Source organism: Cydia splendana, chromosome 23 (assembly GCF_910591565.1).
Source record: "Cydia splendana chromosome 23, ilCydSple1.2, whole genome shotgun sequence".
Taxonomy (NCBI): domain Eukaryota; kingdom Metazoa; phylum Arthropoda; class Insecta; order Lepidoptera; family Tortricidae; genus Cydia; species Cydia splendana.
This window is the reverse complement of record NC_085982.1, coordinates 10,545,993-10,573,077: the sequence shown is the minus strand read 5'-3', so window position 1 is coordinate 10,573,077 and position 27,085 is coordinate 10,545,993. Positions and strand designations below refer to the sequence as shown.

General features: G+C 37.3%; 1 protein-coding gene across 2 annotated transcripts in view; it reads right to left on the bottom strand.

The window, feature by feature from the left end:
- LOC134801810 (irregular chiasm C-roughest protein-like) overlaps positions 1 to 25,116 on the bottom strand; it is a 60,851-nt gene extending 35,735 nt beyond the window's left edge. Inside the window, exons 1-2 of one of the 2 annotated variants that reach the window (XM_063774429.1) lie at positions 24,813 to 25,116; positions 9,670 to 9,848 (exon numbers count right to left, since the gene is read on the bottom strand). In XM_063774429.1, the coding sequence (XP_063630499.1) occupies positions 9,670 to 9,804 (135 nt within the window). In that variant the 5' untranslated portion in view covers positions 9,805 to 9,848; positions 24,813 to 25,116. Of the gene's footprint in view, positions 1 to 9,669; positions 9,849 to 24,812 lie in introns of those variants that run through there. The other variant, XM_063774430.1, reaches the window with a different exon arrangement.
- Positions 25,117 to 27,085: the final 1,969 nt, after the last annotated feature.

The window sequence follows — 27,085 nt, the reverse complement described above, 5'->3', positions numbered from 1 at the left end:
CTCTGGGTAAACGCGCATTTTTGAGTTTTTATATGTTTTATACCTATATCTTCTTCTACCTAGCGTTATCCCGGCCTTTGCCAGGGTCCGCTTTCCTACTTGCTTTCCTCCACTTTGTGCGTGTATTTTATATATCTCCCATATAACATTTATCTGTCATCATCATCATAACTTAAGAGCTTTGCTCTTGTCGGTTGAGTAATCGCCAATCATTTCTTTCTTGTGCCAGTCTTTTAATTTCCACATACGACGCATTATTTTTTATTTGGCTGAGATAAGTGATTCTAGGTCTCCATTCTTCTCTTGTCTTTTCAATCCTGCCTTCCAGGATGTTTAGGAAAAAGTTAACACGCCGAATAAGGTGTCCTAACATCATGCCTCTCCTATTTCTTATTGCGTTTAACAAGCATCGCTTATCTCCATTATTCTCAGGACCTCTAATTTAGCTGTAAAACTGACATAATTAAAGTATATTGGCGTATTTCGCGTTATTCATAAACGCGTTACTGGCCTTCAGGCTTAGATAAATTTGGCAAAAGTAATTTAGACCTTTTCTTACTAATCGTTTTTGCTTATGCTTGTGGCGCACCGCAATGCTGGCTGCCCACAAACCGTCTACGTCAACGAGACAACGAGTCAATGTCATTCACAACTAAATTTTCCTTCGTACGATACGGAAGCTAAAATCTTATTTGCAAATCAATTAATAATAATAAAAAAAAAAAAAAAAAAAAAATAAGTTTATTGCGCACAAAACAGGCAGTACAGTACATAAATTGTTGTGACATCGGGTGGGTGCATAGCATGGTTAAATATAGTACCGAATTTCCAGGGGTCCCCGCACTAGGCTAGGCCTGTACCGCGGGAGACCAAGTATGCATTTGTATGTCATGAGTGACAGTTGGAATAATAGAGAAAATAAATAAATTATAAACTAAAAGTACATTGTTTGATTTGTTTGTTAGTGAAATAAATAACATTACATTACAGTTTTACAGAAAAATTGTAAATTAATCATTGTAAATATAATCTCATTATATGTAAATATTCATCCTCTCTATCTCCGCGTATTATTTCATAGAAATAGTGCTCTAGACAAGAACACTAAATTGGTGACCCGCGACTTTCAAAATTTTCAAAATGACCGACGAATTCGAAGATTCCATTTGCAAGAAAATAGAGCCCGAACGATCAGGTGCTGCGGTGGATCGGTTAACCACGAGGTTACCACCGTTTTGGGCAGAAGATGCGGAAGTTTGGTTCGCCCAGGTCGAGGCGCAGTTCGCCGTTTGGGGCGTGAAAGCGGATTCAACGAAATATTTCCAGGTTATCAGAGAGCTAGATCCCAAAACGGCTCGAGAAGTACGGGATATCATAACGAAGCCCCCAGAAACAGATAAATACGAAAATTTGAAAAAACAATTGATCGACCGACTGTCAACGTCGCAAGAAAACAAAAGACGTCAGTTGCTGCAATTTGAAGAACTTGGAGACAGGAAACCAAGCCAATTCCTTCGTCACCTTCGAGGATTAGCTGGCGATAGTGTCACTGACGATTTTCTCCGAAGTTTGTGGTCCACTCGCTTATCTACTCAAGTGCAAGCGATCATCGCGTCTCAGAAGACGGCTTCTTTAGACGACATCGCAATCCTTGCAGACCAAATCATCGACGTGACAACTTGTTCTTCTTTTAAGCAGGTTGCAAGCATGACTTCGTTCGAAGACATGTTTAGGAAGATGGAGCAATCTATAACGGCGCGCATCCAGAGCGAAATGACGCAACAAATTGCTCAGCTAAGCACCGGTAGCAGCAGCGGTCAGCGACGTTCGCGTTTTAACAGCAGCAGGTCGCGCAGTCGTAGCAGATCGAAGTCACACGGTCGGTATCGAGCTGTCAAATCAGGTATGTGCTGGTATCATAGTCACTTTAATACCAACGCACGGAATTGCATTCCGCCGTGCAACTTTAAAGCGGAAAACTAGCAAGACAGTCTACCGTGGCGGCTGCCGACTGTCCTCCTACTACAACCTGCCGCCTATTTATCACGGACAGAGTAACTAAAATTCAATACCTCATTGATACCGGATCTGACCTTTGCGTTCTGCCACGCAATTTTATGCCTAATTGCAAGTCGCCTGACAACTACTCGCTTACTGCCGCTAATGGTTCGCTCATACATACATACGGCATAATCAAGCAAAAGTTAGACATAGGATTACGCAGAGACTCTATTTGGAACTTTGTCGTAGCAAACGTAAACAAACCTATACTTGGCGCTGATTTTCTTGCACATTATGGTATTCTTATCGATTGCAGAAATAGAAGACTGCTTATTGACAGTTTAACAACTTTGTCGACTACGGGACAGCTTAAGCACTGCAACCAACCCAGCGTTAAGGCAATTTCGGGTGACAGTGAGTACCACCGCTTGCTAGCAGAGTATCCCAGCTTAACGAAACCATCTGGACTGCCGCGAGAGGTAAAGCATTCCACTGTTCACTACATCCGAACTACTCCAGGTCCTCCTACCTTCTGTAGACCACGCCGCTTAGCTCCGGATCGCCTGAAGATTGCTAAGGAGCAGTTTGAAGAGATGCTTCGCGACGGTGTAGCACAACCGTCTGATTCACCGTGGGCGTCGGCGCTACATATGGTGCCAAAGAAAGGCAATGGTTGGCGGCCGTGCGGGGATTACCGCGCGCTAAACGCACGCACTATCCCTGACAGATACCCTGTCCGCCACATAGAGGACTACGCACATCGACTCGCTGGTAGTAAAATATTTTCAAAAATAGATTTAGTTAAAGCTTACAACCAAATTCCCGTATACAAAGATGATATCTGCAAAACTTCAATTACGACTCCATTTGGATTGTTTTCCTTCCCATTCATGCCATTTGGACTCCGAAACGCTGCCCAAACCTTTCAACGGTTCCTGGATGAGGTGCTCAGAGATCTGGACTTCGTGTACTCCTATATCGATGACGTGCTCATCTATTCTAAAGATGCTGAGCAGCACTTAGAACATCTACGGCAAGTTTTCGATAGGTTCCATGAGTACGGTATGCTCATCAATGAATCCAAATGTTCTTTTGGTCAGAAAGAAGTCACATTCTTAGGATTTACTGTCTCTGAAGAAGGCACGCGTCCCATCGACGAGAAGGTAAAGGTTATGCAGGAATTTCCTCCCCCAAAGACCGTCGGTGGCTTACGCAGGTTTCTCGGCATGCTGAACTTTTATAGAAGATTCGTTCCTCACGCTGCCGAACACCAAGCCCCTCTTCATGACATGCTAACTGGACCTAAACTGAAAAGTTCTTCTCCACTAACTTGGACAGATCAACAGTTAGAGGCATTTCAGAACTGTAAGTCTAGTCTTGCAAACTCTACATTACTGGCTCATCCCATTATGGACGCAGAACTCGCTCTAGTTACTGATGCTTCAAGCACGGCCTTGGCCGGCGTTTTACAACAGCTGGTGCAAGGACAGTGGCAACCACTTGCTTTCTTCTCAAAGAAGATGACACGGCAACAGACGCAATACAGCGCGTATGATCGGGAGTTGCTCGCTATATATGAAAGTGTCAAACATTTCCGCTACATGGTTGAAGGCAGACATTTCGTCATTTATACAGATCATAAACCTATCACCTTCGCCTTTCAGCAAAAAGACAGGAAATGTTCCCCGAGACAATTCAATTACCTTGATTTCATTTCGCAGTTCACAAGCGACATCAGACACATTTCCGGGAAAGACAACATCACCGCTGACACGCTCTCCCGTATCGAGACCATTGCCGTGCCACCAGACTTCGAAGCCATCGCGCAAGCTCAGCAGGAAGACCCAGAACTACAAGAACTTCTTGCCAATCGATCTTCGTCACTGAAGCTTGAGAAAGTACCCATACCAGGTACCAATGTTTATTTATATTGTGACACGTCTCAAGCAAAGCCACGTCCGTTTATCGTCAAGCAGCATCGCCAGAAGATATTTAACACTATCCATGGCATGAGTCATCCAGGTACGAGATCCACAATCAAACTTGTTACTCAGAGATGCGTGTGGCCATCTGTACGCAAAGATTGCGGTACCTGGGTACGTGCATGCGAATCGTGTCAACGTGCTAAAGTGCAACGTCATACCTCCTCTCCTCTTGGAAATTTCAAATTACCAGAGGAAAGGTTTAGTCATGTTCACATTGATCTGGTTGGCCCATTGCCACCTTCATCAGGATTCCGTTACCTTTTCACAGCCATTGACAGGTACACACGGTGGCCCGAGGCAAAGCCACTGTCGGATATCACGGCTGAATCGGTAGCCCATGCATTCTACGATACTTGGATATCGCGTTTTGGTTGTCCTCAAACCGTAACTACTGACCAAGGACGTCAATTTACCTCACGTATGTTTAAGGTCTTGGCAGAGCTTTGTGGTGCACAGCTGCGTCACACGATGGCTTACCATCCTCAAGCCAATTCGATGGTAGAGCGTCTTCACCGCTCCCTGAAAGCCGCCATCATGGCCCACAACAGCACAAGGTGGACTGAGGTGTTGCCGATCGTCCTACTCGGCATAAGAAGTGCGTGGAAGGAAGACATCAAATGCTCAGCTGCAGAGATGGTGTACGGTGAGCCTTTACGCATCCCGGGTGAGTTCTTTCATTCTCATACCTCAAACACCCTGCAGCCTGATGATTTTGTCACTCAGTTGAAACGCCAGATGTCACACCTCAGACCTGTCCCCGCATCAAGGCACGGAAACAAATCAGTCTTTGTTCACAAGGACCTAAGTTCATGCAGCCATGTTTTCCTTAGACAGGATGCACTGCGTGGATCACTAGAACCGCCATACACAGGCCCATATCGCGTTCTAAAGAGAACGGACAAGACCGTCACACTGGACTTACTACGAGGACCAGTGACAGTCTCCATTGACCGCGTCAAACCAGCTTACATGCAGAGCGACACAGCTTCACCTACAGGCACAAGTGCTAGGCCTGCTCAAGCTGTTGTCCCGGTGAGAACCACTCGGTCTGGCCGGAAAGTAACCTTTCCTTCTCATTTACAGGCAGGACTCTGATTCTCCCAGGGGGGTCCTGTGGCGCACCGCAATGCTGGCTGCCCACAAACCGTCTACGTCAACGAGACAACGAGTCAATGTCATTCACAACTAAATTTTCCTTCGTACGATACGGAAGCTAAAATCTTATTTGCAAATCAATTGTAAATTAATCATTGTAAATATAATCTCATTATATGTAAATATTCATCCTCTCTATCTCCGCGTATTATTTCATAGAAATAGTGCTCTAGACAAGAACACTAAATGCTCATAAAACTTTTCGGGCCCGAATTAGTTAAAGTATGTTTTATCCCTTTCTTACAAATACATAAGTCAAAATGACAGATAAAGACAAACGATTCATAGCTCATTTCAATGAGCTATGAATTCGGCCCCGAAAAGTTTTATGAGCATAAGCAAAAACGATTAGTAAGAAAAGGTCTAAATTACTTTTGCCAAATTTATCTAATCTAATACCTATATTTTCACCACACCAGCTCGGAAAGGTTTACTTTGCACTTCAAAAACTGATAGCAAAGATGCATTTTATTCACATGTGAGGCAAACTAATCAAATGCAAATTTTGAGTTGTTTTTTTTATGTTTGCTGGTAGAATTGACTTATAAATGATGATTTTGGATGACAAATATTTAATAACATTCATTTGGATTTGGTTTGATTTTGTTTGATATTTTACATTTAATATTTGCTTCGGGTTGGTGTGTTGAAAAATTTTGTTTCACTCAGAGGAAAACTTTGTTTAACCCTCGTGCTTTGAAACCCTCGCAACGCTCAAGATTCCATTTTTCGAACCACTCGCTACGCTCGTGGTTCAATTTTGGAAACTTTCGCTTGCTCGGGTATCATTATTAGCACGAGCGGTTAAACAACAACTTTGCCCCCTTGTAAAACAAATAACTATTATTTTATACGGAGTTATATACTTATATCTTTGATTAGATTCAACTATGCTTAGTGAAATCAAAACAAGTGAAACCAGAATAAAGGTCGTCGCCCGATCATAAAATTGACAGAACATAAAAAAAATCGTAAAAACCCACTTTAACCCCAAATGATCGGCTCTGTAACACAATTAACAGTGAAATTAATGAGTTCACATCGAGATTGCTGCTTGGGGACTAATTAGTATGAAATTGATATAGATTTACCAGATTGTATTTGTATATACACTAAGTAATTAATTATATCAAAAGTGGAGGAATAAAAACAGGTTTTTTCACTTTACGACTCATAAAGGTTTTATTTTTATCTAACGCTATATCACTTTCAAAGAGAATAGAGTGGATAGATTCGGATTGTCAAAGTAAATTAAGTAGAGTCTGTGCGGAAAGCAACACGGAAGGGAGGCGGCATTCGCACTATTTCCCCTCTGCCGAGGTACAAGATTAGCGCGTCAATCTAATCTAGCGCGGGTAATAAAACTAGTTGCACTTGGATTTTTCACTAGACCGAGTCCAGACGCGCGCGTGAACACTGCTGCACAAAAATGCCTGTTTGCTCGGTTTTTTGTTATAAAAAGAGGTCGGGGACATGAAATTTACAAAAAGAAAGTGTTACATTTCACATGTAATATTTTTTTTACATATCATACGTTTAATTACATTCAAACACAATTATTATATTTTAGTCTCATGTAATTGTTGGATTTATCGATTTTGCTCGTCCAGTACAAATTGCGGATCGGTCGAGCGACAAATCCGACTTCTCATCTCTCAGAATACAATAACATACTTCAACGAAAATGTGTTAGTGTGCGTGTTGTGACACTTGTCACTCGTCCGCACACAAAAAGAGATCGAGGTTTGCAAGATTTGTCTTTGACGTGTGTCATTTTCTATGTATTTGTGTCGTCATTACAGATTGGATTTTGTATGTAAGTGTGTGAGAAGTGCGACTGTGTGCACCTTTCCCCCCGCGAAAAATGGCAGAAAGATTTGTACGGTGAGATATCGCTTGGGCCCCTCCCTTCCGATGTGTCGGAAGCCGGTGTTGCTCGAAGGCGGAAAGAGAAGAGTCGTGGCAGAAGCGGGAACTAACATTTTAAATTTTGTATGGCAATCAAACCTTTGACACCTGTCTTGTAAAAAGTAAACAAACTTCTGTCATTGTATATTTTTATTCACAAAAACCGCAAGTTTTATGTATAAAATATTTTCAAAACACGATAAAGCCGTACATAAAACCATAAGAAATATTATATTTAACATTGTTCGGTTTTTTTGTCAGCGGGAAGAAAACGGCTAAAAGCCGACTATCGACTTACAAAAAGTCGCGGAACGTGTTTCCGCTATTCACGGGTATTGATGTTGTATTTACTATTCAATAATTACCTATTTAATAAGCCCCCTAAGTAACTTGTCTCCGGTACATAATCGGTAAGTATATTCATTCAAAATATATTAATTTTCATAAATATGCATGATCTTTAAAATAACTGACAAATAGTCTTGATACTTGCCATTTTATGCATATTTATATGTAATTTTTTTTTCAGGATTGTGTAAAAGTACCTACGGTATCTCGAATAAAAGACCGCTAAGTAGTCGATATGCAAGAATTCGTAATCTACGTGCCGGATTCAAGCACATCCAGTTCAGATGAAGATAGTTCTATGAGTGTCCCTGGTTGTTCTGAAGCTAGCTCAAATATTAGTGTCATTGCATATTTTAATTCAGACTTCGATTACAAAGAATAAAACTTTTTCTAATAAAATATTTCTTTATTTGTAAGTTCGTTTACTAGGTTCTGTTAGTTACGAAATTATATTTCATATTTAGCAGTGAATTTTCGGCGAAGTAAAATATCGTGAAATGAGAGAACGGGACATATCCCAATAAGGCGTCTTATGCGCTATTTTTATTCATATTAATATTTATTATTAATAATGTACACATACATTACAAGTCAAGTTTACAATGGGTGAAATATATCCCAGATATTAAAATCACAGTTCTATTGCCCAATTTCTACCCGATCTACCCGGTTTTGTATTAAAATAACTGTTGGACTGCACAGATTAAGCAGTACATAAATGAGACTCTATCTTGTTTAGTACTAAAATTACAGTTGTATTGGGCAGATTCTTAACTAGTTTTAGCAGTTTTGTCAATCGCACTGTCACTTCTTAGTATCTGAGACATAAAAACAAGAGTGTGTTTTAAAAAGAAAACTAGTGCCTGCGCTAAATCAGAGGATTGAGTTGACGAGGTGACACCACCACCAGGCTCCGTTTAGTAAGCCGTGGTAAAAAACCGGAACAAAAGGGATTCAAGTATCATGACCTTTACTATAATCACGTGACCAGTGTTGTCAGCATAGCAAAAACCATAAATTAGCACTGGCGCGCCCTCAAATCCCACGACTCTTCTCTTTCCGCACAGACTCTAGCCACTGTAAATTTACTGCCATATTTGTTTAATTTCTCGGTGTATTGGCTTGTCTGTAATGACGTGTAAATATTGTTAGTAAATAAATAAATTTTTCGACACAAGATTAAAACTGTTTCTTTCACTTTGATCCTTTGACTTTGATCCTTATTATTTCACTGATATGCTTCGAGCAACACCGGCTTCCGACACATCGGAAGGGAGGGGCCCAAGCGATATCTCACCGTACAAATCTTTCTGCCATTTTTCGCGGGGGGAAAGGTGCACACAGTCGCACTTCTTACACACTTACATACAAAATCCAATCTGTAATGACGACACAAATACATAGAAAATGGCACACGTCAAAGACAAATCTTGTAAACCTCGATCTCTTTTTGTGTACGGACGAGTGACAAGTGTCACAACACGCACACTAACACATTTTCGTTGAAGTATGTTATTGTATTCTGAGAGATGAGAAGTCGGATTTGTCGCTCGACCGATCCGCAATTTGTACTGAGCGAGCAAAATCGATAAATCCAACAATTACATGAGACTAAAATATAATAATTGTGTTTGAATGTAATTAAACGTATGATATGTAAAAAAAAATATTACATGTGAAATGTAACACTTTCTTTTTGTAAATTTGATGTCCCCGACCTCTTTTTATAACAAAAAACCGAGCAAACAGGCATTTTTGTGCAGCAGTGTTCACGCGCGCGTCTGGACTCGGTCTAGTGAAAAATCCAAGTGCAACTAGTTTTATTACCCGCGCTAGATTAGATTGACGCGCTAATCTTGTACCTCGGCAGAGGGGAAATAGTGCGAATGCCGCCTCCCTTCCGTGTTGCTCGAAGCTGATATGTGTTAACTTGTTAAAGATTTATTAACGGCTGCTTGGAGGCTAGAAGGTTGTGGCGTCTCCTCTAGCTGAATCACTGCCAACGTCGTGCCATAATAATCTAACAGATGGCGTTAGGGAGCTAGAACGCAATTATTAAGAGACCTACATCGCGCTTACGGAGTTTTAAATGTCAGTTGCTATATATATAACTTCCGACCAACTCTCAGTGGACTTCGGTCCCCAGGCATAACACCCGCCTGGAGAGAGTACTCTCTATTGCCTCTCTACCTTCTACAAGGTCATTAAGAGATTGATGGTCATTAAGGTCACAAGGTCACACGGTCATTAAGAGAGAGCAATGATGACTAACCTGGTCACTCGGCTCCCTCACGAAACTCTGGTCCTGATATCCATAGCTACAGCTCAGCAGCACCAGCAGCAGCACTTCCGGTCGCCAACTTCCGGTCCTCCAACTTCCGGTCCACACGTTTGGTAGGGCCGCCATGTCATTGACATGGTCTTGACATGCTTATGACGGTTGGGACATATCTGAAATTAAAAAAAAAAAATTTTTTTGGATACAACTTAATAAACTATAATATATCTATCTATTTTTGAGCAGCCCAGCAGCACAAACTCAATGGAGTTGTAGAATAGGGATGTTTCTTGTATTTAAAATAAATTATTTCACACCGTGCGCGAACTAAAGCAGCAGATAATTATTAGAGAAAAATATATATAGTAGTTGTTTTTAAACACAATTTCTATTTAATAAATCAGAAAGAAAGATAAAAAGTAGGTGAGTTGACCGTGACGTCACTATATTAGTTTTCATATAAGTTCCATATTAGCAAATCGTTTTGACAGTTCTAAAAAATAAGCTGATATGACTAGTCGGAGAATAGCCTATTACAAGTTCATTCATGTCCATTATTTAGTTTTATATAAGTCATTTAAAAAATTCCTAACGCTTTACAAACGTTTTCACCATCAAAAACATACCTTATTAGGTACCTAACATAACACATGTCTGTATTACATAGTAAGTATTTTTGCTCCGCTGTTTCGAGTTTTTCAAACCGTCACATCAGAGTCGTTTGCACGCATTGAACTATTATTACTAACGTATAGAACCGGCATAGAGAGCCATTATTTTGTGCCATGAGTTGATGTTGTTTTGACAATAAACCATAGAAGCCGAGCGTGAATCTCGCGACCTAAACGCATACCGTAAAATGGGGTGAGTAGGGTCAAAACTGAAATTCAAACATCGATAACATTTTATTTTTACATATGAAAACTGAATGGTGTATATAATAAGTGTTCCGGGCGTTTGTATTTTAGTGTTTATTTTATTTTGGGTAGTTCTATTTCATAACTTTGGCGATAAAGAGGAAAACCCACCTCACCCCGTAGTGCCTCGTATTTGGGGTGAGAGGGGTTTTCATACAAAGGTGATTTTGGAAGATTGTTGGATCGATTTTTTTTTATTATGCGTATTGCTATAGCTCCATTTTAAATTGGAATACATTATTTTTGTAGCAGTTGCCTTAAAATCCCTTCTCACCCCCCTCTCAAACCTTCTCTCCCCATTCATACCCACCTCTCCCCGCGAAACCTACTCACCCCGTTTTACGGTAAGCGCCATGAATTTTACGGCGCTTACGACGACGTATAGAAAGTGTGAAAGAAACTGTCCGTGACTCATGGTACTAAGAATGTCTAATGAATTCACTCTTTATTAATAACTAATGACATCTCAACGACATATGCAAAACATTTCGCACCGCACTTAATTAAAAAGATATAGACTAGTCATTTCCTTTGCCACAAGTGTAAAAAGTCATGGGAACAAGCCGCGAATGATAACTGGAGTGGGCATGTAATAATTATAAAAATCGGGCAAGTGCGAGTCGGACTCGCGCACGAAGGGTTCCGTACCATATAAAAAAAAAACAAAAAAAAAGCAAAAAAAAAACGGTCACCCATCCAAGTACTGACCACTCCCGACGTTGCTTAACTTTGGTCAAAAATCACGTTTGTTGTATGGGAGCCCCATTTAAATCTTTATTTTATTCTGTTTTTAGTATTTGTTGTTATAGCGGCAACAGAAATACATCATCTGTGAAAATTTCAACTGTCTAGCTATCACGGTTCGTGAGATACAGCCTGGTGACAGACGGACGGACGGACGGACAGCGAAGTCTTAGTAATAGGGTCCCGTTTTACCCTTTGGGTACGGAACCCTAAAAAGTAGGCGTTGGAATAATGTTTGAACACGTGGTCCGGGTGACGTGGATAGGAGTGAATGGATGTGACATCTCGCTAGAGTCAGACCACGGTAAATCTTAACTATAGTCTGTATCTTTAGGTATTTAAATAAAAGTAAACAAACAATTTGTAAATTTTCGGGTAGTTATAACATTTATTGGTTAACTTGTAAATTTTCGGGCAGTTATAACATTTATTGGTTAACCAACCAAATACAAAACCGCCTGGATCAGTCACTGAACGACCTGACTTTAACCTACATTATTTGATTGTGTAATGTTTTCTTCTACCCTCAACTGGCTTAAGGAGCCATTTGAGGGTAGATTTTGTTTACTTTTATTTAAATACCTAAATATACAGTGTATAGGCAAGAGACAGAGAATTGAAAGTGGATACAATTAACATTTTCATACGATTTTAATCTTTGTAGTATCATTTGTAGACGTTTCTGCTTGATAAATATGAATTTATCAAGCAGAAACGTCTACAAATGATACCTACTACAAATTTTTAGTTAAAGGAAAAATTCACCGCTTCTTGCTAAATTCACACTTGCTACCTTTTGGAACACCGGTCCAATCGCTCTTAGCCAACTAAGCTACCGAAGCTTACTGAAGCGTGCGTAGAATCACTACGTTAATACCTAATTGAGCTCTATTTCCTAGTTAAATAATAATATAATATAATTATAAGGGCTCTCTTTGTTTGACATAAAGTTTTAAGTCATAATGTATTGTTTGTCATATTATCATTAGTCGTAAAACTAAAACCTTTAACTTTCAGGATTTTCGTAAGGTTTTCATATAGATAGGTTATGTTAGGTTGGTTTGTTTTATGGCAATCCTAAAAAGTAACTCGTTTCTGAACCAATCTAATTATAACTAACAAAAATGCAGACATATAATACCTTAAGACTTAAAACTTTTTGGGAAACAATAGAGACCCCATAATAGGGTATTATACTGTATTTAAAATAAATTATTTTACACCATGCATGAAATAAAGCACCAGATAATTATTAGAAAAACACAGATAGAAGTTATTTTTAAACACAAGTTCTATTAAATAAATCGGATAGAAATATAAAAAGCAGGTGAGTTGACCGTGACGTCACGATGTAATGTTTCATATAAATTCCATAATAGCCAATCGTTTTGACAGTTCTAAAAAAGTAACTGATTTGACTAGTAGGAAAATACCCTATTATATATACCTTTGTTTACAGTGTTGCCTGTGTTTTACAGTGTGTTCATCTATTCATATTCATTCATTCATTCATTTATTTTGTTGTAAAGTCATGTACATAAGTAAATCGAGATGTTATACAATAAAATACAAGTCAGACCATGACACCCTGTAAGGGCACACAACATTAACTTAAAGACTAAAGTTTGGGTTCATTTATAAATCACAATTACATATTAATATTACAAAAAATAGATGTTATAAACTATTGTCATTAAGAAAATCCTTAACCGAATAATAACATTTATCCATTAATAAATTTACTAATTTGTTTTTAAATTGTTTTAATGACAAACTTCATTCTTTTTCCTTGATGCTGATTTTTTTTCTGTTGTAATACCCTTTGAGCATTTGTAATCTGTATTATTATTGTAAACTATTTTTGCTACTGTGTGATTCATTTTAATGCATACTATAATGTATGTGTTTCGGAGGTTCCGGGGCAAACTGCCAAATCCGACACAAGAGCAGCCATATAGATACAACGGAGCCACGCCGTTTTGTCGACTAAATAACTAGTGTTTAGTTTTAAGTTTATAAAATACATATGTATGTTAGTCTGTAAGGTATTTGTAATATGGGCCTTGTTGCCTGATTGAAATTTATAAATTAAAAAATATGTGTATATTATAAGCTGTTTGTTTCCCAATAAAATAAAAAATAAAAGAAACTGCAAGTATTGCAACAGTTCGCAAGCCGCTTCCAGCGCTCAGAATATCACAGATAAGGATAACAGCACATGGCCCCACATGTGGCGGAATTTAGTGTAAACTGTTTTTGTGCAATGTTTTTGTACTAATATGGTTAGATGCGTTTAATTGCGCGTGAAGGGTTCCGCGGTATAAAAAATATTAGGTTTACGTATTTTGACTTGTGCTTATTTGTGATATTTATGACATTTTTAAACCCCATTTAGACTGTTCAAGAACTTGCATGCAATATTCGATACATTGCTTACTACAGCGTAAAATGAATTCAGTCGACTCGAGATCGACTAAATACTGCAATGTAATGAAAATTGTATGCAAGTTTTTGTACCGTATAAACCGGCTTTAAAATAAAATAAAATTCATTTATTTCGAGTAACAAGGACTCATAATCACAATAATTATTATAATACTCGTAATACTATAATATGTACTAATTTTAAGGCTTTAATCTATTTTATTGCCTCATAGCCTTGGTAGTAGCCCTAATAACATGCCCTTTACAAAAAAAAACATAGCCCTGCGGTCAAAGATTGAAGTCCTGGGTTCGAGTCCCAGTACGGGCGTTTATTTGTTTGTTTATTAGGGATATAGTGATGTTTAACGACTTTAACGCCTACATAGTACAGGGTTTGCTTTGTTGGAGTTATATCGTTCATTATTTATTTACATATTTATAAAATTATATTTCTTAGGAATTCATTAGTTTAAAGCGATTTGCCTCTTCATTAATGTTAACTTTTTCCATACCGTCCTTCTCATCCGCACAAAAGTCAAATATAAACTGTTATGTTCATAAAAAAGTTATATTTGTTTGTAAAAAAATTGTTTGAAGTAGACCCAGACAAAGATTTGGTTCTTTTTTTGCTTTTCCGGTACGGAACTCTAAAATAATAAACATTTACACAAAACCACTGTTGTTTTTGTTTGTAATAACTTTAAAAGGGTAATGCAGTTTTGTATAAGTTCACATGGAACTTAATACTTCTTGTTCCTTGTGTTATCCTGGCATTTTGCCACAGCTTATAGCCTGGGGTCCGCTTGACAACTAATCCCGAACTTATTTAATTACACAAACGGGTCTACCGAGATATAATTCCATTGTTTTTACCTTAAATTCCGACGTTTCAGCTGAGTTGCACCAGCTGTGGTCATATCGCGGTAGACCCGTTTGTGTAATTAAATATTTGTATGATAGAGCTAGTTAAAACAAGAAAATTCATTGAATAATTTAATAAGTTAACAACAAACACTTGACTAAGAATAAAGTTGTTAATTTTATATTCAAACATGGCCAGCGTGCTTGTTTGGCGCCCACGTAACATATGAAGGCGAGCTTTGGTGTCGTTCCATATATAAAGGGGCCAAGGCAGTTGGCACTTCATTCTTCTTCGTCATTATTATCTACTCGTATTCCCCAATGATGACGCTAGTTAAAAAGAGACTCGTCGACTTTTTACGTCGACACAAAGTGACGTTCGCCGCCGCATTACTGCCAGATTATGACGTTCATTCCGTCACTTCATTGTGAAAGATAATAATTCAGTAGCGGTATCACGGTCGCTTTTTATCACCTGTCATGCCGTGCGTCACTTTCGCACTTACATATTTGTTAGAACGTGACAGGCATGGTGACAAATCATAAAGAGCCGACCATATTAGCCCTACAGGTGACTGGACCCGTGTAAACGAAGCTTAACATTTTAAAACTCAAGCCAAAATTAATTAATGCCTAATATTTAACTATTATTAAAAGACGTAAATCGTAACTGTTCTACTTACACTAAACAGCAGGATTTACTGCTACCTATATAACCAACTCTCAAATCAATCAAAATTCAACCTTAACTCAACAAGAAAAAGTTCCCGCCATGTGATTTATCATCACGGTTTTCCTATAAGTTACGATTAAAGTGTAATTTTCAAAAAGGATTATGTTATAAGAAAATTTATGGCGCTTACGACGTTTTGCTATAGTGAGTTTAGCGAACGTTACTATGGATTATGCTAAACATATTGGGAAGTTATAGTAATCCATTTACATAGTAATTTTGGCAAAGACAATCCGTACTAATATTATAAATGCGAAAGTAAGTCTGTCTGTCTGTTACCTATTCACGCTTAAACCGCTGAATCAATTTAGATGAAATTTGGTATGGAGATAGTTTGAAGCCCTACGAAGGAGGATATTTCATAGTTTTTAACAATCATCGTCATCATCGTTCCACACAGACGAAGTCGCGGATAGAAACTAGCATTCTGTAAAAACCCTATCATAACCGCAAAAAGTACAAATAAGCAAAATGCCAAATCAATATAGAAAGGGGGTTATTCACAACGCCTAATTATAAGACATTCATTATCAGTATTATCACTTCAGCTTTGACTTGTGTTATTCAATTTCAAACCTTAATACTTTGTATTAAGGTCTTTGTCAAGATTTAACCTATATTTTAAATGTAGAATGTCATTGACTTTCGATGCGTGTGGTCCGTTGATGGTACCAATTTGAACATAGTTAATTGACAGTTCATAAACCTTATTACAAACGGCATAAGGTCCACTGATGGGCAGTGTTGCTGTTTGAATATCGAATGTCGTTCAAAATCGGTCATGTGACAACAAGATGGTTAGAAATGTGTGGTTTGTGTTACGGGATTAGAAAAAAAAACTAAAGTGCGGTTGTTTTCAATTACTGAGCTTACTGTGCGACATAAAATAGTGTGAATTTAAATAAAATGGAACTAAAAAAAAATCCATTCTGTCAATAAATTTTTGTGTATTATGGCTCCATCGGGGCTTTATTCCATTCTAAATTGAGGTTGGAATTCCATTCTAAATTGTTGCCATGTTTAAGCATTTTACCTCAAAAATGTGGCAGTTACGTAGAATGTAGGGTACGAAAATTAAATGTAATTTCTACTATTTTATGTTGCACTGTAGGTTATCGAGGTTTCACTGTATTAGCTTGATAAAATTTATAAGGATGTTTTGAAGAGAATTTGTAGGAATATATGTAGAATTGAAATAATTTATTCGTAAGCACAAAATTAAATATAGAAGAGGAAATTATACAAAATAGAAAAACTTAGGAAAGAGCACACCACTTTTTTATTGGGATTTTTTATAGTAGATTGTTAACCAAGGGTTGAAAGGCACCCATTTCTGTAGAGTAGCCAATAGTCCGAGACGGAAATGGTGCCTTTCTCCCGAGTTAAACACTCTACTTTTCATATCGAATGCGAAGAAGCCAAACAAGACAAGGCAATTTCGCAAAATCAGTAATTGAAGTACCTCTAATAGACCTACGACCATGATTTTTTTCCTTAGGACTTACTTGCAATCGGAGACTTTACAATTTACATGTGTGAAGATTAATAACCCCTAGCGAAAATCATTTAGATTGTAATATTTACGAAAACACACATTTTTTAACAAACTGCAGTAATTTTAAAATGATTTGTTCATTATAGTATGAAAATCAGCGGGATTACCTCACTTTTTAATTTTATACTTTTTCGTTCTAAAAGCCGCAACAGACTACCGGACCGCACCGCGACCTTGGTGCGCCGCACCACGTAATAACATAATAAAAGTATTTTAAATATTAAATAAAAATTTAATTAATAATATAAGAAATTTGTATCTTGTATTTTATTTTATTTTCATGAATATAGTGCTACATAACTTTAAAAACCAATTTAATATCGTACAAACGTTTAACTGTGGCTGTATAAGATTCTGCCTTTGCTCATTTACGCAAGTGTAAGGTTTAAAAAAATATTTTTGGTGTATTCCTTTTGGTTCCCGTCTTATGAAATCGAGTAAATAGAATTCAACGAAAGAAATCAAGAATAAATTGTTTTTAACAATTTACTTACATCATTTTTTATAAAAAAAAGGATCAACGTGGGATTAGTAAAATTAAACAATTACCAATTGTTCCAGGCGAGGAAATAAAGACACTATTTTTCCATTCTGTTTCCACCCAGTTGTTCGTGGGACGGGGGGGGACACCACTTTTCTGCGCTAGAGCATAAACGTATCACTTTCTGCGCACCTTTTAGAACAACAACGACCCACTTTCAGAGCATGCGATATGAAAAATATTATGTCCACTCAGAATAACTAGGTCTCTATTCTAATACGAAAAAAATGTCCCATTAATTTCATTTTTTTTTTGATTCTTGCATTCCATCATACTGATAAAAAATCTTTGAAAATACAAAAGGAATATATAAATAAAACAGGCAAATGTTAAAAATTCTAAATTCTAAAATTTATTCTTCAATTAGGCCTTAAAGGCTCTTTCACGTAAATACATCATTTATAATGACATTATAAACCAACGGTGAAAAAGTCACCTAAATAAAAACTAACCGCATAAGTTAAACTTACTCAAGAAAACCAAGTAAAACCACAGCAAAATGTTTCTAGATATAAATAAACATAGATCGTGGCTGGAACATGACGCATCCACACTTTACACACGTGCAAATTTAGAAATGTAAAATGCAGTGGTCTAACCTCACAACGGAGTGTATTCTGTGCATTTGTTATACCTCTCGCTAAAAGAGACTTGCGGCCCGATTCGAACTTTAAGTGACGTTTTTGTTTAAAGAAACGTCACATTCGACACTGACATATCCAATCCATATCGTTTGTGGATCTATTTGACGTATCTTAACCCTTAAATGCATAGTGTTGCCAAATGTCTACAAAGCATTAGACAGCTCACAGATATAAAAAAAAGGCTTACGTTCTTGAACGCACCTTTATACCAAACGTCAAGTAGGAGGGTGATGATTTAAGGGTTAAATTTACGCAATATTCTTAATTTATAAAAAATACATTCGTTTTAAGTCGAAAATTTGGAAAAATTCAGATGTTTATAATTTTTAGTATGTGATTTCGAACGGTGTTTTCGGGGTTTGTAATTATTTTATATTTAAAAACTTTATCATAGGTATATCACAAATAGTGTACCTTTCTAATGGTAGTAAAAAATCTCATATATCTATTACTGAAAATTACATATTTACATAAATATGATTTAGCCAATTCAACTTCTAGCACTGATTTCGCAGTGAAAATCGAAGTTATATTTTTTTTTACTATTTTTCCTAGAATCGGCATACAATTATGTGATAAGTACATATATTAATTTCGGGCAAAAAGAAAAAATCATGCATTTAAGGGTTAAAGTTCAAATCGGGCAGTTGAAGGAACTGCTACTTATATAGGGTCAATAAATCTGAGATGAGCATCCCACGTCACCCAAATAATTTTGGGACGTCTAGACATGTCCCCATAGCCGTCTATACGATTACATAATTAATAAAGAGGTTAGAGAAAACGTTAACGTGTAGTAAAATCTACGCTATTACATTACTTATTTACTACATTTTGATATAATGTAGCAAAACTGATAATGCACATAGGTAACTTTATTTTTGGAAATTCACCCCAAAGGGGAGCGGAAATGACTCAGACCGAGTAGAGTACCGCGTATATACTATATACATACATAACTACATTACCGTTGCCAGGGAGGTTTTGGGATAATACTGAGCAACTTTTACTATGGGACCAACCTCGAAATTGCGAAAAAAAAATTACTTTCGAATGAAATTTACACTAGGGGCCAAGCCAAATCTACATCGATTTTCAAAACTCCATCTGTAGAAACTTCGGCTTATCTTTCGCTTTTAGAATAGGCGCCCCCCGCGTTTTAGTTTTGCTCCAATCTAAATTCGTACCGAGCGTTGAACCGCGGATTCCATTGTTTTTCGAAATAAGCCCCCGTCTGAAATGTCTTCTTTAAATAGGTCGATAATGGAAATTCGAATGCATTGGATGTATTGTATCCGTTGTCTTGGATAAATACGTTTAAGAGCAAAACGGGCTCTTTTTGTTTAGCAGTTTATTTTACCGGCTTCGTGCAGCTCAGACGCGGGGTATAGTCTTTCGATTTGTAGCTGGCTGCTAACGGGCCTACAATGGACGCTAATGGGTTAGGGTTAGACAGACGTTTACCATTAACGCCACTAGAAAATAAATAAATATAAAGATTTTTTGTTACCTGTTATACAACAACTATAAAATAACCGGTTTACAAAATACACTACTCTTAATACAAATACACTACTCTTTATTACACACCTCAATAAAAAAACACAATGTATTAAAGATCGATGCACACATCAGGCGGTATTATCACTAAAAAAATCTGTTTAAAAAAACACTCGGTTCTGTCCGTCCGTCTTTCTCACTATACTTACTACAACTACTCATTTTCTCCAGGTCATCCCCAATCACCTGGGCCCTTTAGGCTTTTTGCCAAAACCCTATAATTAGGCCGTCTGCCAATACGGTCACCAAATCTTAACAATAGGGTAATTGTAAGGGAAATGTAAAAATATATTATCTATTGAGGCGTTCTAAAAACCCACTTTACGCGCCTACGCGCCTACGTTGACTCTCAATTGCTGTTTTAAATCTGTAACAGCTAGTATTTACTAATGGTAACTAGGATTATATCTAAATAGGTACGAGAACTTCAAGGTTATATACCTTAACAATAGGGTAAAACCTAAGGGAAATGTAAAAATATATTATCTATTGGGGCGGCCTAAAAACCCATTTTACGCGCCTACGTTGAGTCTATTGCTGTTTTAAATCTGTAACAGCTAGTATTTACCAACGGTAACTAGGAATATAACTAATTAGGTACGAGAACTTCAAGGTTATATGTATTTATGTTCAGTCGGCAGCAGAAGTTGCTAAGCGGGCAATGTGTTCAAAATTACCTTGACACGCTCTTATTCTCTTAAGAGCCCATCAACGTGCACACTAGCGCCACTGCTAAATAATCGTGATTATTTAAATTTCATCATCATCATCATCATCTCAGCCATAAGACGTCCACTACTGAACATAGGCCTCCCCCTTAACGACAGGTATTTAAAATTTAACGACAGGTATTTAAAAAAGGGGGCCGCTACGTACTGTATTGTGTATTTAAGTACCTTTTGAATACATCAAACTAGTTTTTATGTTGCTGGATTCGTCGAACTAGGACCTCAAAACAAAAACGGCCGTTTTAACTTTGGACGCATATAATATTATAAGTGTGTCGTCATAGCAACCCATACAATTTGATAACTCTCAAATTTTAACAGGATAGGGCCCCGGGGCCCATTTCTCGAACGGCATTATGGTGACATTCCATTTCCAACTGCAGCTGCAATACTGTCAATTTTACTATGGAAATTGACAATGACAGCGACGCGTTCAGTACCGGTAGTGCAGCTGCGGTTAGAAATGGAATGTCACCATTAGACTAGTATTATTAGTCCACAAACTGTCAAGTCGTATGTGTTACCATGGCAACACACATCATATTAGACTAACTTCGTTAGAAAAATGGGCCCCTGTTGTAAACCTATGTAAAGTATTTTAACGCTAAAAGTCAAAAATGGAACACCGAAACATGACGAAGTGAACTTGCGAAACGAAGATAAAAATGTCATCACGCATTATAAAAGCACCCATCGCTTTCAGCGAGCTACATTTAAATCAACTGTTTACTAGACAGCCGTATTCGAACAATGAGATACGTCAAATACTAGATATTGAAACGATATGGATCGGATAATATATCAGTGTCAAACAAGTGTCAAAATTGACGTTTCTTCAAACAAAAACGTCACTTTTGACAGTTGTTTGACACTGACATATCCGATCCATATCGTTTTAATATCTAGTATTTGACGTATCTCATTGTTCGAATACGGCTGAGAGTATCCATTTGGAAGCCCTAGTGGTAAACTTTTGAAATGTTATTGTTTACTTTTTCATCACACTTGCTCGAAAAAGATCTTATTTCATGATCTAAAGGACAAAGGCTTATATTGTTCCCACGGGAGTTATGGATTTTGAAAATAAGGTATAACTCCCTAGGGAGTTATACCTTATTTTCAAAATCCATAACTCCCTAGGGAGTTATACCGTTAGGGACTTTTTTTTTATTCTGTCACTAATTCATACTAACCAAGTAGGTATAAGAGTTAATTTTATATTTAAAATACTGATGTTTCTAATTTGATATTTTTGTTTATGTTTAAAAATATTTAATTTCATAAAATTTAATGGCCGTTAAAAAAATTATTAGATACATTATTTTCGTTGTCTAACCTCTCTATCACTCTTGCATATTCGAGCGATAAAGAGGCAGATAACTAAATTTAGATTTTCGCGTTTTCCGGTAGACCCTCGTTAACAAACCGCCTTGATGCATCAATGTCATATTTTATTGTCTGCGAAAACTTGTCAAAAACCAGCTTACGGCACGTTTGTATAAGTTACTCTATGGTTTACTAGCTAGCTTAGTGCTGCACTCTGTCGGCAGGACATTGCAGTAATACCCCCTATTAAGTCGACTCAGAAATTATAAAGCTACTTCATTATTATAAAGCTTCCCGCTTCCTTCAAAGCTTCAGCCCTAAGCTTTTATTGCAAAAGGAAATGTTCTATTTCTGTCTGTCTGTCTGTCTGGCTTCCCAGAAACATTAACATAGGAGCCATCTTAGTGAGCGTAATTAGGTATGTCTTTTTAAGTATAAAATTGACAAGACTGCTATATCTATTTAAGTGTAAAATCTTTTTCGAGCGATGGCGTACCTCTGGCCTATACTCGAGTAGATGGCGTCTCTTTTTGATATTTAACAAATTTAACACATATTAGTGAAAGAAATTCAAATGGCGTTCTAAAAGTTTTTGTAGGCGGGCGAAATATGGCAGCAAATTTATTGTGGCTACAAAAATTACTTTGACAATTCGCCTAAATTCTCTTTAGTTTAATTGAATCTACTTAACTGAATGTAGATGTAGTGACAAAAATTGAGAAAAGTATGTTGAGATGGTTTGGACACGTGGAAAGAATGAGTGGAAGGAGGCTAACTAAGAGAGTATAAGGGAGAAGTGAAAGTTGGAGTTGGAAAGGGTAGATCTCGGCGGACTTTCCCTGATCAGATCGGGGAAATCCTGAAGAAAGGCCAGGTCAATAGCACCCTAAACCGGCGAGCGTGTATGAGGAATGTTATGAAAGTGAATGAAGCGAAAGAGGTATGTCAGGATCGTAGCAAGTGGAAATCCGTGGTCTATGCCTACCCCTCCGGGAAATATGTGTGATTATATGTATGTAAATATGTATGAATCTACTTAAATAGGTAATGGTTCAAGTGAGTGCTTCGGAAAATAGATCGTGGGTTTGAATTCGGGCTTACACCAATGTGTTTGCCGGAAAACTGTCGTATCGTAGGTATATTTCCACGGCTCGTGAGAGCCTGGGGTCCGCTTGACAACTAATCCCAAGAATTGGCGTAGGCACTAGTTTTTACGAAAGCGACTGCCATCAGACCTTCCAACCCAGAGGGTAAACTAGTCCTTATTGGTATTAGTCCGGTTTCCTCACGAAAAGCCACTGGTAAATATTAAATGATCTTTCGTACATAAGTTCCGAAAAACTCATTGGTACGAGCCGGCGGGCGTTCGGGTTTCCACCAGTTTCCACAGCTGAATACACTCGGTTAATGAAGAGGAAATGGCGTATTAATACTAGTTCACAAGTTATTGTTCTACTTACAGTAGGTATAGGTTTACTTTTACTATACAGCCGGCGTATTATGGATTGTATCTACGTGATAAAATAACTGTCACGTTTTAACACCGCGGGATAGAAAGTGACGGACACCGTTTTATCACGCTGTCACGTAGAACAAGAACGACCATCATATACGCACAGGTTGTTAATTTAGTCACATGCAATAATTTACGCTACGAATATATAGGTCATACTGAGCAACTATGGGTCTATCCCCGAAATTCCGAAAAAAAATTGACTCTCCCATACAAAATTATCAGCATCTCAGCCAGCCAAAATGTATGGGAGAGTCAATATTTCTCGATTTCGGGGTCGGTCCCTTGGTAAAAGTTTCTCATTATGACCTATATATTCACCCGTATATTACCTATTGCAGATGACTAAATTAACATCATGTATGGATATAAAAATATTAAAAAACTTCGTTCTCCAAAGGATTTTGGAGAACGAAGTTTTTTAATATTTTCAGAAATTGGCACCTTTATTACCTACCTCATATTAATATGAAAATGATAAAAGTAGAACTACATTTGATTAAATAAAATTTGTTAGATATTTCGCAACATTCAGTCAGTTTAGAACTATTTATGATTAAAATCTGTAAGATATTTCGCAACATTCAGTCATATAAATTCAGTTAGTCATCTCTGAAACCGGTTCTGACTTGTCGGATAAATTTAGTTGATGGAAAATGTCATGTGCTGAATATGCTGAATTTGTGTATGTGTTCACTTACGTACGAATCATATATGTACTTGTTATTAATGGTAATAGGACTGTCTACTACATCTGTTATGTTAAATAAGTTAAATAACACAAGCAATGCAAGCAAGCAAGCAATGAATTGCCATGGGGAAAATTTATTATTGAAAAGGAATTTTCTAACAACAATAAAACCTAGGTAGAGTTAGACCAAGATAAGTCTGCAACGATTTTGATAGCCTACGCAGTGCAAGTGATATTTGTGACGTTTTCATCCAAAAGGTACTACATTGTCGGTTGTCGATAAGGCTGATTTCAAATTGAAGCTATATGGAAATAACGCCTTACTGACAACCGACAATAAGTACTTTTGATTGAGAACGGCTCATTTATACGTCATAATTTAATAGAAATTTTACGTTTAAATTAACACTTGCACTGCGTGTGCCATCAAAATCGTTGCAGACTTATCTTGGTCTAACTCTAAACGATTTTTTGCCTTAGTCAGCCTATGTATATGTGAATGAATAAAGTATCAAATTGAACTCTTTTCTATTGAATTGCCACTATGAAAAGTAGACTGATATTTTAGGTAATAAATACCTATTTTAGCAGAGGCAGGTTACCACTATGAAAAGTGATGATACAACGGAGTGGAGTAAAAAACTAATTATTTTATCTAAATAAGAAAAAAATAGTATTAGACTGCATATACTGGCATTTTACGCAGTATAGACATGGAAATTTAAAAATGTTATCACCTATTTTCTTCACATTTCCTGAACCACTTTACTAAAGCTAGAAATTCCATTGTCTAAAACTGAAAAATTCCCACACCACAGAAACTCAAGAACAATGCCGGCCACGTAATTTCCGAAACTTTCAAAAAAGAAAAAGTACCTTCAAATTTTTAAAAACCCATACCTCATTCCAGACATGTGCGATCGCCGAACACAAAGAACGAACACAATTTCAAGCACTCTCCATTTCGCGAAATTCGAAATTTGAAAGTTCGAATTCGAAATTTTAAAATTCGAATTCGAGATTCGAATCGTCGACTATTCGGGAGCGACGGTACGTGACTAAGCCGCATGTATAGTTTAGAATACTGTTGTATTTTTAGATTACGCCCCCTTGTCTGAGGGCGCGTCCACGTGTCCATATCCGCTCAAAAAAACGGTCAAGTGCGAGCGGATGCTAATGTAAATCAATTTTACAGGAAAGGATTAAGGGGAGGCGTGAAGCCAGGAAATTAGAAGGAAACGAAAAATATGAAGAAAGATGTGGCCGTCGAGCGGGTTTTTACATTTTATCTCAATTACTCTGAAAATGTAAGTGGTTAAAATTTTGCTTCTCAGATCCCTTGGCTATGGGCTCGATTCGGGAAATGAATTAGACATTCACTAGATATGAAATAGTAAAGATATGTGACGTTCCAACGGCGAAAGGTATCTTATGGCGGCTGGCGCTTACGTCGCATAGCGACGCAATAATATTGGAGCGGCGTTAATAATAGCGTAAGCGCCAACCGCCATAAGGTAGCTTTACCCGTGGGACGTCACATATCTTTACTATATCGTATCTAGTAAATCTCTCATCCATTTCCCGAATCGCGCCGTTTATCATTTGCTATTTTATACTAAAATTATACTGCTATGGTATGCAGGGTAACGATATAATACTGAAAAAGAAATGAAAATTGGACAAGTTTTCGCGATTTTTGTCTATCAAACCAACTTTTACAATTTACGGTTTTGGTTTGCCCTTGCCAGTACCGTCTTTACCATAAGGGCACACGGGGCCCGTGCCCAGGGCCCCCATCCTCAGGGGGCCCCGAAGGACAGACAGTAATAGTTAATTTGATTAACTATAAAAAATAGGAGATCATAGTAGAAAAATGTTAGTTTAATTCGCTTTCTTTACTTTCCAAAAGGGCCCCAAATTCTTATGTGCCCAGGGCCCCAGCATAGTTTAAGACGGCCCTGGCCCTTGCAAATATAGTCTAGTTTCCGTGTGAATTATTCCATGGTATTTGCTTTTGCTTTAATCGTATAAAAACTACAATTGTGTCGCTTAACTTCAAACTCGGGTAAATCCATTCGACCCTCTCAGCAAATATCTACCCTATTACTTTTACTTAATACCAAAATCGCTTAATCTGACAGATGGATTTACCTGAGTTTGAAGTTAAGCGACTCAATTTAACGTTAGCCTCCTCTTAACAGTCTATCAGTTTCCTAGTCAGTACTGCCTTTTGAGCTTAAAAAAGTTATAGTTCCGAATGTCATTTACGACTTCAAAGAAGTTCGATTTCCCCGTTCAGTAATGCCGTTGGGTGAAGGATTTGTATGGCGCTGAAGGGACAGTTAAACGGAAGTATGTCTGAAAGTGTGTGTGTGTGTGTATAAATGTCCGCAGGGGGGCGATATTTTAAGAGCGGCGCCGGAGTTTAGACGAGGCGGAAGATATATGTATACATACATATTATTGATTGTTTAGAACGGGACGGTATTAAAATAAATTAATAAATAAAAAGAAAACGATATTTACTTACCAACACAAAAAAAAACACAATTGCAAGTATGTACAATAAAAAAATCAGGTATAATTTACAAATATTTGTGCAAAAAAGTGTATTAAAGGTTATCGTCAAGATGACAATTACGTATATTCATTTTAGTATTTTAATTTTAGTTAGTTTATGACCAATATTGAACATAAAATTATTTATTTATTTAAGTAAACTTTCTAGCATAAAATAAAATAAAAAAATTACAAAAAATGGCGGCTGCCATTCTCTACCAGTCTACCATCGGGAACGGGATAAAGACCATGTAAAATTGAGTATAAAATGAAACTAGTGGTTATGATAAGCAATACCATTATTATCATTATTAATTAATATTTTCAGTAATTACTCATTATTGATTTATATGCAAGCTGCCATACAGATCGATAATTTCATATTCCATTAATACTTATCTCGATTATTTTTTAATGAACCCTACACCACACATGTTTTATCGTTACCATATGTTACGCTCAATTTCGTTCTCAGAGCGACTCACTCATATTTTAACATATACTAAAAGGACAAATATCTAGTCTCAACTAAATATATATAAACATTCTTTACTTATGTCTAGGAAATAAGGTTGATAATCGTACAAAAAAAATCATGAATTGCGAGATAAGTC